Here is a 15067-nt window from a genome sequence, read left to right on the forward strand (position 1 = left end):
ATAAAGTTACTCAGCCTTTACAGATTACAATAATTCACTGTGCAAAAATTGTCCTGAGCTTTATGTAAGCCGAAATAAATCATAAGTGAATCTTGTGAATATTGTTAAATGTGCTGTCTGAACAAGCTTGGAACTTGCCTGGTAAAACATACATTTGAGTTTCTTATTGTAATAGATCATTTAAAAATCGTTCTTAGTCTTATTAAAGAAAAACAAGATCTATAATATTCTGAAGTGCATAAGTTTAATCAATCTTCAGATTTCAGTTAAACTAACTTTTTTAATTTAAGTATTGATCTGGGTGATAAAAGGAATAAACTTTTTTTTTTTGTTACTTAGTGAATCAAATATGACGGAAAATTTTTGTTTTGAACACATCAAAAGATTTAAAGGACATTATGATGAGAAGGAGAGAATATAAAAATTAGATAGTGGTTGTGATAAAAAATGGAATGATTTTATGCAATTCTCTCAATAATGGTTGTGAAGTTTGTGGATGTTTTTCTGGGGCTATTCCTAACAGTATTTGCTGATTCTTTTTAGTGCTGGTGCTGGACGGACAGGCTGTTATATTGTGATTGATATCATGTTGGATATGGCAGAAAGAGAAGGGGTTGTGGATATCTACAACTGTGTCAAAGCTTTGCGGTCCCGGCGCATCAACATGGTACAAACTGAGGTACAGCAGTTTGCCTTTGAAGCACCTGATGCTTTTTGAAACGTTCTGGGTCAGGATTTCACTGTGACACTCCGAAGTGAGCAGGTGGTGGCCCTGTCGAGGGGGTGCCTCCACTGGGGACAATTGCTGAGTGTAAAAGCACCCAGAACCAGGGTGGTGCAACAAATCTGCCAACTCTTGTAGTCTGCACAGAAACAAGTGCCCTCCTAACTAGGTAACAAAAGGAAAGAAAGAAGGACTTTTTCAGGGAAGACCTTACCTTAGGCATATCTGAGATGTCTCTCCACAGCTCTGGTATTTGCAATCCCAGGATCCCAAAGGTGGAATTTCAGCAGCTGACACTTGTTTTAGACAAACCTCATTCACTTTATCTATAAATTGACTGGTGAACTTTAGGTCCATTTCACACTCTCTTTTCAATTCTGTTTTTGTTTTCTTTATTAACCTTGCTGCGAATCTTTTCCATATTTTTACTCTTGGTCTTTTAACACACCCTCAGCAGCTTCACAATAAAACCATTGCCTTAGGAATAAAGTTCTAACAGCTCCCACTCTGCCCCCAGAGTACTACTGAGCTTCCAAAGAAACACGGGCAATTGGTTTATATTAGCAAATTACCTGAAGTGGTTCACCACTTCTCTCTCTTGCCCTCTATAAGGACATGTACCTGAGATGTTATTTCACCTGTGACCTCATGGAAATCTCTGCAGATGGCAGCCAAACATGTCAGTGTAATTTGGTGCAGTTTTTATTCCATGCTGCAACTTATGCCAACAGGTCAAACCTATCAATGAACAATAGATGGTCCTGGTCAACTACTCCTGCTACAGGCCCATTAACCTTTGGGAAGTGCATGGGGTGGAGTGTTTCAGTGTGACTGCTTTTACCCTCTGTTATGGTTTAGGCCTGGCAAAGCCAAGGCCCCCATAAATATACCTTTTACCTGATATCTGCTGTGAGATGTGGCCAGGAAATAAGCAAAGCAGGCTCCAACTTAAACATAAAGAGAAGTTTATTAACTAAACTACACACACAATTACTAAACTACACACACAATTACTAACCTACACACACACAGGGAAAAAAAACAAGGAGAATGGAAACTACACAGAAACACTTCCTTATCCTCCTCCCACCAAATTCCCAAACACATTTACATTTCCCAAAAAATTATCCACACTCGGTCTGGCACCACCCTTTGGAAAAAAAATCAAATCTTCAGCTCATAAGGGATAGACGGAGTCCTTCCTTGTGCCACGGACTTCTTGTCACAATCAGCAATCCGCCCGGTATCTTGCTATCTCGTGACATCTCCTTTCCATGCCGAGGTGCTCTCACCACCTGGCATGGGATGGGGCAGGGGCCTGCCTTCAGGGCCTTTTAAGAATGCCTCGTCTCGTTCCAAGCAGAGCACAGTCACAATCCTGGGACCTCTGTCCCCCCCCCCATGTCTTCTATACCCCCTGGGGCCGAGGGGTCTCAAAACCAAACTCTCTTGACGCCGAGCCTCCGCTTCCCCCTGCAATACAGCCTCTGCCTCACCAGGAAACAGTCCATGGAAATACAACAAAAAAGAGTCCAGCAAAAACTGCCACTCCATCTTCCTCCATTCCTTCAACATCTCTCTTCTCCCTTTGCCAGACCCTCCTTACTGGCCTGATTTTCTTCCTTCATCTTCCACTCCTGTCCCTTTCCCAGGAAAGGCAATGTTCTGCGAAGCCTTCATTCCCCAAAGGGTTAAAAGTTCTCCCAGGCGGCCGGACTGCCCGCTGCCCCCCCCCTTTCTACTCCCAGCCGTGCTGCCTGCCGGCACATGATATCAAGTTTCAAGATATACAGTTCGAGCACGGGCTGCATTCTCTGGGGGGGGGGGGGGAAATAAACTGGTCGCTCAAGGGTCTGCCACCCTTCCTCCGAACCCGGGCCTACCGTAAATGGGCCACGTGGCTTTCCCCTCCCCCAGCCCAGCCAGCAACTGGGCCGGGGGAGAGACTTCTTCACGCCGGAAATCCCAAGAGGACTCCGAAGGCCAAGAGCCCTGCTTTTAACCCCTTGGGTTCGTAGTCTCAAGAGGCGGATCCAAATGTCCCACTGGTCAAACTAAGTGCCCATCTTAAATTCCAATTACCCATTGGTAATCACAGCAAAACAAAATATCCCAGATGTCCCATTTCCGGTCAAACCACGACACCCTCCCAGTCTAATCTGCACTTGCATGTGAATTAACACATCTACTATTATTCCTTTCTCTCCCTTTTGCCTCTTACCTCTCACCTTTTCTCAGAGGTTCATGCTTGCACAGCAAAACACACTGTCATTGCATCAAGTTCTTGTGATGGTCATACAGTCAACAATAGCTCCATAGCTGTATGGATAAGGCTGTGGAGCCAGAGGATGACTGTGGTCATTGCACATGTGCTGCTTTTACAGGCACATGTTAAATTTTGTGCTTTTAAGGGCCTTGTTGCACAATAGCTACGTGAGGCTGGTGCAGTTCTAGAAAAGGTTTACATCTACTGCTCTCAGGCCGAGTAAATATATTGGGCATTTTGTGTAAAAATTGACAGGAGGCCTAACTGAAATAGTAATGCAGTTATCTAGGACTCAGGCTCTCACAAGGCAAGTTAGTAAAAATGGGAAGAATTGGTGCTTCTGTTTGAACACACTGGAATTTATTATTGGCCTAGAGCCAAGTATAAGGCAAGTGATGCACTAGCTTGCACATGCACAAGGAGAATGCACCATGCCAAATACTTGCTAATCACACTAGTAGTGCTTCAAGCAATTTACACTTTCTATTAACATCAGAAGCTTAAAAGCTATTTAAAAAAATTGATAAAGCAAACAAGCCTTTGGCATATGCACAGAAACCCACAAGCACTACAAGAAAACTGAAAATCTCTTAAATAAATTACTATCCCTGTTCTGTTAAGTTTTACTGAATTTAAATTGATCCTGAAGAGGAAACATCCTTGTTCACTGCACCTCAATAAGAACAAGACTGTTTATATTGAAGCATTATTTAATGTATTGATGAACAGTACTTTGAATGGATTTAAGAGTGTGAAGTAGGCCTGTTTATGCTAAAAGAAGGAAAGGATCTGTTGGTTTTAAATGGCTGCAATTTTTGTTTCTTTTCCTAATTTGACAGGAGCAGTACATCTTTATTCACGATGCCATTCTAGAAGCTTGCCTGTGTGGAGAAACTGCCATTCCTGTCTGTGAATTCAAAGCTGCTTATTTTGATATGATTAGAATAGACTCTCAGACAAACTCTTCGCATCTCAAAGATGAGTTTCAGGTATTCACAGTTCCTACTAACTCTTGATGTGACAACAATTTTTTTGCCTCTAGATACATTTAATTTATTTTAAGGAGAAGGTTTTTCATATGACTTTTATTGGCCCCTCACTTTTTGTCCACAAAATAAAGCACCCATGTTTATGTGCTTCACAAAATTTTTTAAATACAGAATATCCTCCTTTTAATAAAATTGCAGTAAATATCATTCTGAAATAAAGACCAGTGAGTTGGAGCCAGAGAGAGTTCTGGCTTGCATTTGCACATTTAAGGCATAGCTTTTTAGAGCTCCAAAGGATCCTCTTTGTTTTATTCCTTTCTGAAGGGATGGTGTCACGTGGAATGTGTTCAGTGTTACATGGAGTGCCTTTAATACCCGCAGCTTCACCCGCCCCTTGCAAAGCCCCAGAATGTCCAACAAACAGAGAGGAGCTTGCATTTACTAATGTCTTCTTGCTAATGCCTCGTGTTTTCTCATATTGCAATATTTTACAGTAAAACCTGGGGCTCCTGAGTCCCATGTGTTTTAGCTCAGCGTGCTAAAACAAGTGTCCTCTTTCCCTTAGACCCTGAATTCTGTGACCCCTCGCCTGCAGGCAGAGGACTGCAGCATTGCCTGCTTGCCAAGGAACCACGACAAGAACCGCTTCATGGATATGCTGCCACCTGACAGATGTCTGCCTTTCTTAATTACTATTGATGGGGAGAGCAGCAACTACATCAATGCTGCTCTTATGGACGTAAGAGACTACCTTCTTTGTCTGCATAGTGTGCCATGGAAAGCCCTGTAATGTGAGAGAGAGCACTTGCTGGCTTAAGAAAGGGTAATTCTGTGGCTGCAGTGCCCAGTAAAACAGTACTAATGAGGAAGGGCTGGGGGGAGAAGATAAAAAGCCCCACCAGCTTGTGTTTTTGTTCAGAAGGTTAGTTATCTTTAGTCTCTGGTGTCCTTGTGGGACCCACTGGAAATCTCACCTTTTAAACAGCATTATATAAAGCTCTAGTGCCCAGACCTTCAAATCTCAGCAGGATCCAAATAATCTGCTGTTTGTTAGGAAGTAAATGTTATGTACATGAACATGAGGTTACTATCATTATTTCATAAAAAAAGTCTTTCTATACTGAAGCAGGAGCAAGAGAGGAAGAAAAAAATTGTTTTCTTGGCATGTTTGAGTATAGACTACAGGATTCAGGAGTTTATATTTTGAGTAGCTGCTCTTTAAAGTTGATGTCTGAGTAACAGAAGTACTGTCAGGGGAAAAGGAGAATTAATGGGAAAAATGGAGTTGAACCTGCTTATATTTGTCTGATCAATAAAGCAGTTCATGTGCTGCCAGACACTTTCCTCCCATTAGCATTTCCAAAGTTAGGCCCCTAAAGCCATTTTTACAGTAAATGCTTAAATAAGTGGCCTGGTTTCCAGGAGCATCTCCTCTTCTTCAAAAATGAAATGCTATCAGAAACTGCCATGTCAAGGAGAGATGCTGAAATAAAATGGCAAATAGCAGCAGAAATCATCAACACTGATTGGTATAGTCATCCTTGAGTTCTGCCTGAGCTAGGGCAGGAAACAAACTGGTAGCAAAATGCAGTCCCTAATCTCACAACCAGCTTATTGTGTCAAAAAAAAATAGAGGAATAGTGTGTGTAAGACCAGTGTATCACTGAGGGCTGAACAGATGAATTAGAGCAGTGAACAGAATTCTGACAGCAAAAATTGTTTAGAATTGCAGTTAAAATGACATTAAGCACCTGGATAAAATTGATGTGCTATGAACCAGCCAACAGAGCTGCATTGAGGAGTGTGGTTTGGGGTGAAAGAAAGGCAACACAGGCTGTGGGGGGCAGGAGGACTCTTGAGTGTGCAACAGCCGGCAGAACACGAACCAAGCAATGTATTAACGGATTGGCAATCAGAGGCAAGTTAGAAAAGGCAGAAATGGTACTAATAAAAAGGAAAAACAACAGCAGAAATGAAAGGTATTATATTACAATGAAGGCATATAACAAGATTACAAGTAAAAGGTTAAAATTTTGGGTAACACAAGCTTTTTTTTTTTTTTGCCTTTTCTCTGCTGACGGTTTCTTTTAAGACTGATTTATTCAGAGAAGAGGAACTACTGCTGGACAAGAAAAAGGCACTTTCAATAATAAAACTGAAAGAGGAACTTGCCCCTTATCTTTCTTTGGAGAAACATGATAAATTATGGGAAAGAGGGTTAGGAAAACGTCAGCTAGGGCTTGTTTTATTTCTGAAAAGTACAAGGGAAGAATAAAAATTGGTTGTCCCTGTGTTGTCCCTGGGCATTTCTAGGAAGTGGGACATGAACTGCTAGTACCCCAACATCCTTCCTGCATTAGAAAAAGTAAAAAAAAAAAAATCTATATTAATAAAATCAGCCACCTCCTTAATCTCTTGTCAAGCAAGTACTGATGTTAAAGACATTAACAACAAGTTATTGGAAGGTATGTCGATACATTGCTCATAACGATCCCTTAGATCAATCTTCAAATAAGCAAGCTTCCACAGCAAAAGTGGTTTATCTGCCCTACCAGGTCTTTCTCCTGGGTTATTTGCTTTTCCATGGATGGTTACAAATTGCCTGCAAAAGACTTCTGATCTCTCCTCTTCTGCTTGCTGCTCATAGTACATCCACAGCAGGAAAGTAGCCCCTCCTCTGTTAGCTGTATCTCAGTTATGTGCAGGCTGGGAGTCCCTATTTGCAGTTGTGTGTAACACAGCATGCAGAAAATGGAACCTGTGGTCATGGCAGGAAATAGGATTTTGCTGTTGAACTTATGCTTTCTGCTGGAAATGTGTCCCAGTGATCCCAAAAGTCAGTTCTGTGGGTGTCCCTGTGGCTGTGCAGTGTGAAACAGACTTTGGGATTGAGCTTAGTGCAGTTGCAGAGCTCACATAAAAGCTGCTCTGGAGAGGGTGATCTTCTGAGACCTCTGCACCCCTCTCTGCATCATTGGGTGAAGGTTCCCTGCTGTACTCCTGTACACAGAACCTAGAGCAGTTTCCTCAACTCAACAGAGCCACAAAGAACATCTTCAGTGCCCAGAGCATATCTGAGTGTGAAAACACAGGGCTTGTTCTGTAACCAAGAAGGCAGACCTGAGCAGAGTAACCTCTTTGTTCTTATTGGAGATGATAATATGTTTTTAACATTTACATCCTCAGTGATATATGAAGCAACTGCTCTCACATCTTTGTTCCATTTTTATGTTTTGTTCTGTTTCAGTAGAATTTAAGTACTTCCCATAGCGGTACTAACAAAATTGTTCGCCTTTACAGAGCTACAGGCAGCCGGCAGCTTTTATCGTCACACAACATCCTTTACCAAACACTGTGAAAGATTTCTGGAGATTAGTGTACGACTATGGCTGTACTTCTCTTGTGATGTTAAATGAAGTCGACTTAGCACAGGTGAGTTTGGAGCTCGAGTTTTCCATGTACCGTCACATGCTTTAATCATTCTGGATTAACCACATAATGAAAATGTGGAGCAGTGCATGACTTTACAATTATTCTCTGCTCTACAGCAACTAATCAACACTAGTTGCTCAGTAAAGGTTAGGTGAGATGTCTGCAGTGGAATAAGACAATGCTTGAGTTGTAATTTACCATTTAACTATGGATGTTTTGCTCTGTCACAGGGTTGCCCACAATACTGGCCCGAGGAAGGGATACTGCGGTACGGCCCCATCCAAGTGGAATGCATGTCGTGTTCCATGGACTGTGACGTCATAAACAGAATTTTCAGGATATGCAATCTAACAAGAGTAAGGATTATTCTAACAAAATGTGACAGAAAAATATGTCATTTTTCGTGCTCTCTTGGCTCTTGTGCTTTTTAATTTTTAATAATAATAAAGTACTAATGTTCATAAGACATTATCCAGAAAAAAGTCAGTCAAGTATCAGTATCTAATACTGATTTCTAGTACTTTTCTACAGCTGCAGTACTTTTCTACAGTACTTTTCTACAATAAGCAGAGAGAGCTTTAAGGTGAATGGATGTTGTTCTGAGGCATTCATCCCTGATGTGTGAGAAGTATTCTGTATTCTGTTTGGTGTACAGTAAAAGAAATATCCCTGTAATGAATGTGTACTGACAGGTATTTAGTTCATAGCTTTGGTAAAACGTTTTCTGTGGTGAATCACGAACAGAAACACTGAGGCTGATTTTACAACCAGCACCTTCTCAGCCTAAGTTGTGAAAACCACAACAGGAAAGGCAGACTGTGGCACCCTGCAAAGCAGGGTGTGATAAAACCCTGAAAATTCCTCTGCCTCTAGTGGGTTCTGCCACCACTGTGCCTCAACCTACAGTTATCATCTTTTTCTCAACTCCAGTAGCAGCGCCACTCTTGCATTCTTGTCAGCTCTTTCATACCTTAGACCATCTCATCTTTTTATTGTCTCATAGTGTTCCACACTCTTCCAGCATCTTCTTAAACCCTGCTTGCCATACAGTTTCCTCTTTAGCTCACCTCTGTGAATTGCTTATTTATATTACCCACCACAAAAAGTTACAGACACTTGTGCCACCAGTCTATGTACAATTAACCAGCAATCCCTATTTTACTTACCATGACTGCTTTTCATCATCCATCCAATACTGAACTTATCATGATTTTTAGTGTACCTTGAGTATATGTTTAGCTCTCATTAATCTTGAAAGATAACTGTGGGGAAAAATAATTACTGTGTACACAAAGACCTTTCATGTGTTTTGTTTTATTTTTGTTTTCTTTTATTTTGGTCACATTTTCATTTATCAGATGGCAAAGATGTGTTTTCATGTGGCTAGTATTTTATTCTTTTTTTTGCTTATATTCAAAATTACAAAAAAACATTTTCAGCTGTTTTTGGAAACGACAGGAAACAAAGGTGTGGGCACACTGGCAAATATTACACCATAGCGCTTTTTTCTTGTATTTTGAGACTTCCTCTTTTTTTTCTTATTTTATTTTTTTCCATTTCTTCTTTTTTTATGATGCTTTGATTTTCTTCTCTTCTCTTTGTCTCCTATGTCCTTTTGCTCATAAACCTTGCTTTTAAAAATCTCTCTGCTCTGTTGTTACTTTTCTAAAATCCACATTCCTACTTGTCATCTTCAGCTTCAAGAAAGTAGATAGAGTATTTATTCTTCCTGTTATTGGGGCCTTTCTTGTGACAGTCAAATTCTATTCAAAGCTCTCCCCGTGTCACATCTAGCACATGGAAGGCTCAGAGACTGGCAGCAAGGCTGTCATGATTATTATAGTCTGGCATAAAGGGAAGACTTCAAGAACAGTAGTCATGTTTGTGCACCAGTATTACTTGTTGTTCATTTTTAATGGGGTCATTTCTTGAGTAGGGGCCAAATGTATCTCCTTCTATTTCTGCGAGTCTAAGAATTTAATAGTGATGTTTTAAATTGATTGATTGCTAAGCAATCTTGGCATATAGAATCTATGGAATCTAGGGTATTTGTTGATTTAGAATTCAGGACAGGTTACATTTGTGATCAATAAACTGTGATGTGGTCTTCAATACAGTTTCCTTTTTTACCCTTTTCTGACATTTTCCTTTAGCTCAGGTGGTAGAAATTCCAGGAGGCCATATACACACCTTAAAATCTCCATAATATAAACACCTAGGTTTCATGCTAGTTTTATGCTTTGGTTTCCTAAACCAAGATGTAAAGGTGCCATTTTGACCTAAACCTCTTTGATTTTCCTCAGCCACAAGAGGGCTATCTGATGGTGCAGCAATTCCAGTATTTGGGATGGGCTTCTCATAGAGATGTACCAGCTTCCAAGAGATCCTTCTTGAAGTTAATTCTCCAGGTTGAAAAATGGCAAGAGGAATGTGAAGAAGGGGAGGGCCGGACCATCATCCATTGCCTGTGAGTAACTTGGAGAAAGTCAACTGCTGCTCTTCAAATAAATTCTTATAAATGAATTCTTGGTTTTAATTTAAGCAGTGTTCTTATGGATACCTTCTTTTGCACCTGCACCTGTTACTTTTCTAATGGAAAAAAAAAAAAAAAAAAGAAGTACCACTGCCTATCACTGTAGGCTTTTGTTCAACTTTTGGATTTTTCTGTGTCAGGTCAAGGAACGAGTATTTTGAGTGTGATACTACAGTGATACTGTGTATACTGTCACCTGTGCATAATGGCATGATTTTCAGGTGCAAGACATGTACAGATCTGTTTCTTCTGCCTGGTTTCAGTAAGGAAGTCTTTTATAGGTGCCAAATTGGGGGATTTTGTGTCTGTTTTGCACAGAATGTGCTACATTTTTTCTCAAAAGGGAAACCTACAGTATTTTGAGAGATTTAAACTGAAAACTATGGATATATGAAATCTGAAAAAAAGCTCTATTACAGCACACCATACTAAAACTATTGTTGGTAAATGGCTGCTGGCTGCTTACCTGACACCTAAATGGGAGTTAGTTTGGGAGTTTTGGAAAGATGGTATCTTCTTCTCCCTAAGCAGAGAGTAGTCAATCTGTCTCTTTACTCTGAAGACCTCTGTTTAAATGTTCAGATTTAACTAGTGACCTGTTTCTGCCTACACCACTTCAAAATTAAGAAGAAATATCTACCTTAATTTCTTTGAAATTAGATTAAAATAGTTCAGAAGTGTCCCCAAAGGTCAACAAGTTATTAAATCAGTGATGCCTTAGCATATCTGGTTGAATAATCCTCATTTCATAAGTTAAGTGAGTGTCTTTCCAGAAGTAAGTGGAAAATGTACTCGGCATTGAACTTGTTTTTATTATTTCTAATACCCTACTTGCCATTGAACTTAGGTTTAGGGTTTTTTTTTTAATTATTTCTACTACATATGTAATTTAGACTTTAAGCATAGTTGGGCAGCATGATGTGCTGTAAGGGCAGAATTCAAAAGCAGTAATTGAGAGGAAGGTCAGAAAAAGTAAATGTCTTAGACCAAACCCACTGGAGCTGCAAAGAGATTGCTAAAGTCTGGTCTCCCTCTGGGACTCAGGAATCACTTGTGCTTACAGAGGGAAAGAACTGAAATGAGTGCTATTTTGAAAGAACTGAAATGGCTGTTTTGGATGCTGTCTTAGGCCACAGTGGCACTGAACTCTCTTTTCCTTGCGTACAGAAACGGCGGTGGCCGGAGCGGGATGTTCTGTGCTATCGGCATCGTGGTTGAGATGGTGAAAAGGCAGAATGTGGTGGACGTTTTCCACGCCGTGAAGACCTTGAGGAACAGCAAGCCCAACATGGTAGAAACTCCGGTAAGCACCAGCCCCGCAGGGTTCCTGCAAGCAGCCAGGGAGCCAGAGGCTGCCTCATTGCATGAGCTGTGTTTTCAGTCCTGTGCCCACACAACCAGTGTAAACCTACTGTGGGCCAGAAGAAGAAAGGACAGCTATTGTGTAAATGCAAGTCAGCATCATGAGAGGACAGGCTAAGCATTTTACACTACCTTTCTTGTCGTGGTTGCATGCTTTCCACAGAAAGCATTCTGAGTTAACAGAATGCACTTTAATCTCCCAAAATAAGCCGGTTTGTTTGAAAGGAAGTTGCAGCAGGCTGCATTCACACAAGCTACCTTGAAATTTTAGAGAACAAGGCATTTCTCCTTGGTAGAATTAAGCTGTGAAGTACAGATTCCTAGCTGGAGCTGTGAATATTTTGCCCCTTAGTGAAAACTGCTGCTTTGAAAGTTGTATTGAATACTGACAGTCTTTGTTACTCAGATATGTAGTAGTCAAAATGATACCTCAGAACTTTGAAATCAAACATTTGGATCTCGTATGTTGCAAACAAATATATAAAATCATTTAGGTTGGAAGAGACCCTTAAGATCATTGAATCCAACAGTTCAATAATAAACAATATAAACAATAAACTAGTACAAACAATATGAGCCTGAATTAGCAAAACTGCAAAATTAAATATCCATACATACATTGCCAGAACTCAAAATAACTTTGAATCTTCTGGTTAATATTTATGCACGCAGTATGAGTGCCTATCCATTTGAATGTTTGCCTCTGCAACAAAAACTGAACATTAAGGACTGGAAAGTCCTTAAAAACTTCTTCCACATGGATGTTTTTCCTTTTTGTAGGTGAATGAAAGCAGGTTATATAGTGTTTGGGAGTTCCTGCCATTTGAGTCTCACACTGCCAGCTGTCAGTGTCACTTTTCAGCCAGATGGCTGCCTACAGCATAAAAATCAGGAATGCCAATTGAAATTAAAAACATGCTTTAGTTAACGCTTAGTGGAAATTGCTTCTGACCCTGTGAACTTGCATGTTGTGCAAAATGGCTGTATCTGCCTCTTCCCATATTCCCCTTTTTCAGATGTCAGTGTTTGCTTAATATCAAATAGCTTCTGTGACATGATTCTCTTAATCATAGTGCATCACTTCCATCCCTTGCCAGCACATAAATAAGGAAGATGGTTAATGTGTTAACAAATAGAACATGCTGTGGCAGTAGAGACACTGCGCTAGGTATTGCTGCTTTTGCTGCACATGCTTTGCATTCTCCTGTGCCATAGATATCTGAGACACAACATATTGAATTGCTGCCTGAGTTTCATTTCACTGCTGTCAAGAAAACAGGTCAGATCACATGGAAATCTTTTTGTGTCACTGTAAAGGGAGGCCGAGGTAAATTGTGTTTGTTTTTGATAAATGCTCCACAAACTTGTATTGCATTTCAAAATAGTCCTGAATTCCACTGCAGCTTTACACTGAAGTTGCTGTATTTTTTTTAGTTATGTGTTTGTACTGTATGGATTTTTACTCAGAACTCTTGAACAGCAGAATCTGTTGAGCTGTTAGTTAGAAAACAAACCAGGAAAACCACTATATAGCAGTGTCATGTGCCCTACATTCACCAACAGGATCAGATAACAACGAGCAGTGCAATAAAGCCTTTAAGACATCTCCACAACTTCCTGTTAATGCATCACACTGTCTTCCTGTGCAAACAAAAATAAATCACAAGGACAGATTTCATTTTTCAAGTCCTAAGGACAATAGACATCAAATTAATTTCCTTGGTTTTATTTCTTCCTCCTCTTCCCCTCTCCTCTCTCCTTCCTCATCTCTGTCTCCCAGTATCAGCTCTCAACAGCAGAACTGTTGAGGAGAAATAATAACCACAATGAGATTTTTGAATTCTTTTTTAAATGTTCATCTGATCTTTTGGATGCCACATCAATGGGACTGTACCAATGGGCTCTGGACACAGGGCTGCTTGGGGTCCTGCACCAGTTGCTGCTCAATATCAGCTAACTCAAGTAGAAGTGGTGTATCAGAGTCAAGGTGCTTTCGCTGCAAGAATGCTCTGACTGAGAGGAGAGCTTTTCATGTTTGATATACCAATTCAGAGACTGAAAAAATCAGAGAAGCACATCATTACTTTCCATAGCCAGGGTCCTTTTCCCCTTCATTGGTTAGGGTGAGTTTTTAAATCACAGCTGTAATAGACTTGTGTAATAGGGGAGAAAAATAGAAAATCCAAGCCTGTCTGGTTTACTAGTTAGCAAAGAATGTTCTTGGTTATAGATATTGCTGCTAAGGTTTTAGATTTTACTGTAACTTCTGTTTCTGTTTCCCTTTAAAGGAGCAATATCGTTTCTGCTATGATGTTGCACTGGAGTACCTGGAATCCTCTTAGTCGGAAAGGATGTGACGAAGTTCACCAAATATATGAATCTCAATAAGCTGTTTTGACAACAGTTCTTGATCCTGTGAAGAAAGATTTTAGGGGAAGAGGGGGGTGGGAGGGATTTTAAATTTTAAATGCAAAGTATTTTTCTTATGAAGTTGTGTATCTTAATAAAAGAACTCAATCTGTTTCTATGCTTGTATACAGTATGAACATTTAGTGCCACATGAATACTATTTAATGAAAAGCAGAGTCAGAAGAGATTTGCTCAGATTAGGACCTTCTCGTGTGTGTATATGCAGCCGTCTCTCAGATACAGTAGAGCGACCATCTGTTGCATGTATCAATATTTCCTATATGGTATTAATTTTTTTTCTTTTTGATACATTGTTAAAGTACAATAACAGTGCAGATTGATAGTAAGGTTCATCCTTTATACGTTTCAAGTGTTGCATATATATATTATATATAGTAAAAGAAAAACTGGCTTATTTTGTTTTAATGTGCAATGATGGCTGGATCACATAAAGATCTTTATAAAGAAACTTAAACATAAGCCAAAGACTCAAGTGTAAATATGTCTATATGGAGAAAGCACATGTATTTATTGTTTACTTGCATTCCTTTTTTGATGGCTGAAAAAAAAGAAGAATCATTTTTCTTGAAGAAAGCTTTTTTTGCTGAAATCAAGTGTAAACAATTTTTGTAGTTTATTTTTTGTATGTTTTAGTGTAAGTAGGAGACATACTTTTTATGCATAGACCAAGAAACATTGGTATAGTGGTTTTGTTGTGTACATGCTTGTGGTTCAAATTCATGTAAACAACTTGATTATAGAAGGTCTTTAAGTACAGGACCAAAATATAAACATTTTCCTGAAAATGTATAGTTTTTCACAGTTGCATTAGTTAAGGACTGATTAAAAAAATATGTAAGGAAGTGCACACTTTAAAATGGCCTTGCCTATGACTTGCACAATATTGGAAGAAATTTTTAAGATCCATTAAAAATTGTACAGGAACCAATTGTTTTAAAAATATTGAAGCACAGATGAACAGGAGAACTGTGACACAAATAGATGGGTCTGCATATACCCCTCTGGGTAAAAAAGTATTTGTTTAGGAAATTGTAAAATTATCAATGTTTAATTTGATGTTTACAAACATGTAAGCTTTGCTTCCAAGAAAGCAAAATTTGAATAAACCAATGCCAGATTCTGATTATAGTTGTGGTGTACAAAATATTACTTTGCTTTTACTTAGCTTGCATTTATTTCTTCACAAAGTTTTCTCTATGTTACCAGCTAAAGTCATTCCAGTCTCTTGGTCATTTTTAGAATAGCCAGTAAAATGCTATGGTGCTTTTAAATATTCTGTAAAGTAAGAATGAACTAAATTTTTATTTAAAGATTTTATTTTTTTTCCCCTA

The 15067-nt window shown here is 39.4% G+C and overlaps 1 protein-coding gene across 5 annotated transcripts in view; it reads left to right on the top strand.

Moving 5' to 3' along the window:
- Window positions 1-14864, top strand: part of PTPRK (protein tyrosine phosphatase receptor type K) — a 296457-nt gene extending 281593 nt beyond the window's left edge. For all 5 annotated transcript variants that reach the window (XM_054279018.1, XM_054279017.1, XM_054279019.1 and 2 more), the window contains 8 exons: window positions 544-679; window positions 3830-3979; window positions 4545-4718; window positions 7280-7411; window positions 7642-7767; window positions 9715-9878; window positions 11112-11247; window positions 13595-14864. In XM_054279018.1, the coding sequence (XP_054134993.1) occupies window positions 544-679; window positions 3830-3979; window positions 4545-4718; window positions 7280-7411; window positions 7642-7767; window positions 9715-9878; window positions 11112-11247; window positions 13595-13648 (1072 nt within the window). In that variant the 3' untranslated portion in view covers window positions 13649-14864. The remainder of the gene's footprint in view (window positions 1-543; window positions 680-3829; window positions 3980-4544; window positions 4719-7279; window positions 7412-7641; window positions 7768-9714; window positions 9879-11111; window positions 11248-13594) is intronic.
- The last annotated feature ends 203 nt before the right edge of the window (window positions 14865-15067 follow it).

The sequence above is a fragment of the Melozone crissalis genome, unplaced genomic scaffold, assembly GCF_028551555.1.
Source record: "Melozone crissalis strain CALT ecotype California unplaced genomic scaffold, PUWL_Pcris_2 ptg000027l_1, whole genome shotgun sequence".
Classification (NCBI taxonomy): domain Eukaryota; kingdom Metazoa; phylum Chordata; class Aves; order Passeriformes; family Passerellidae; genus Melozone; species Melozone crissalis.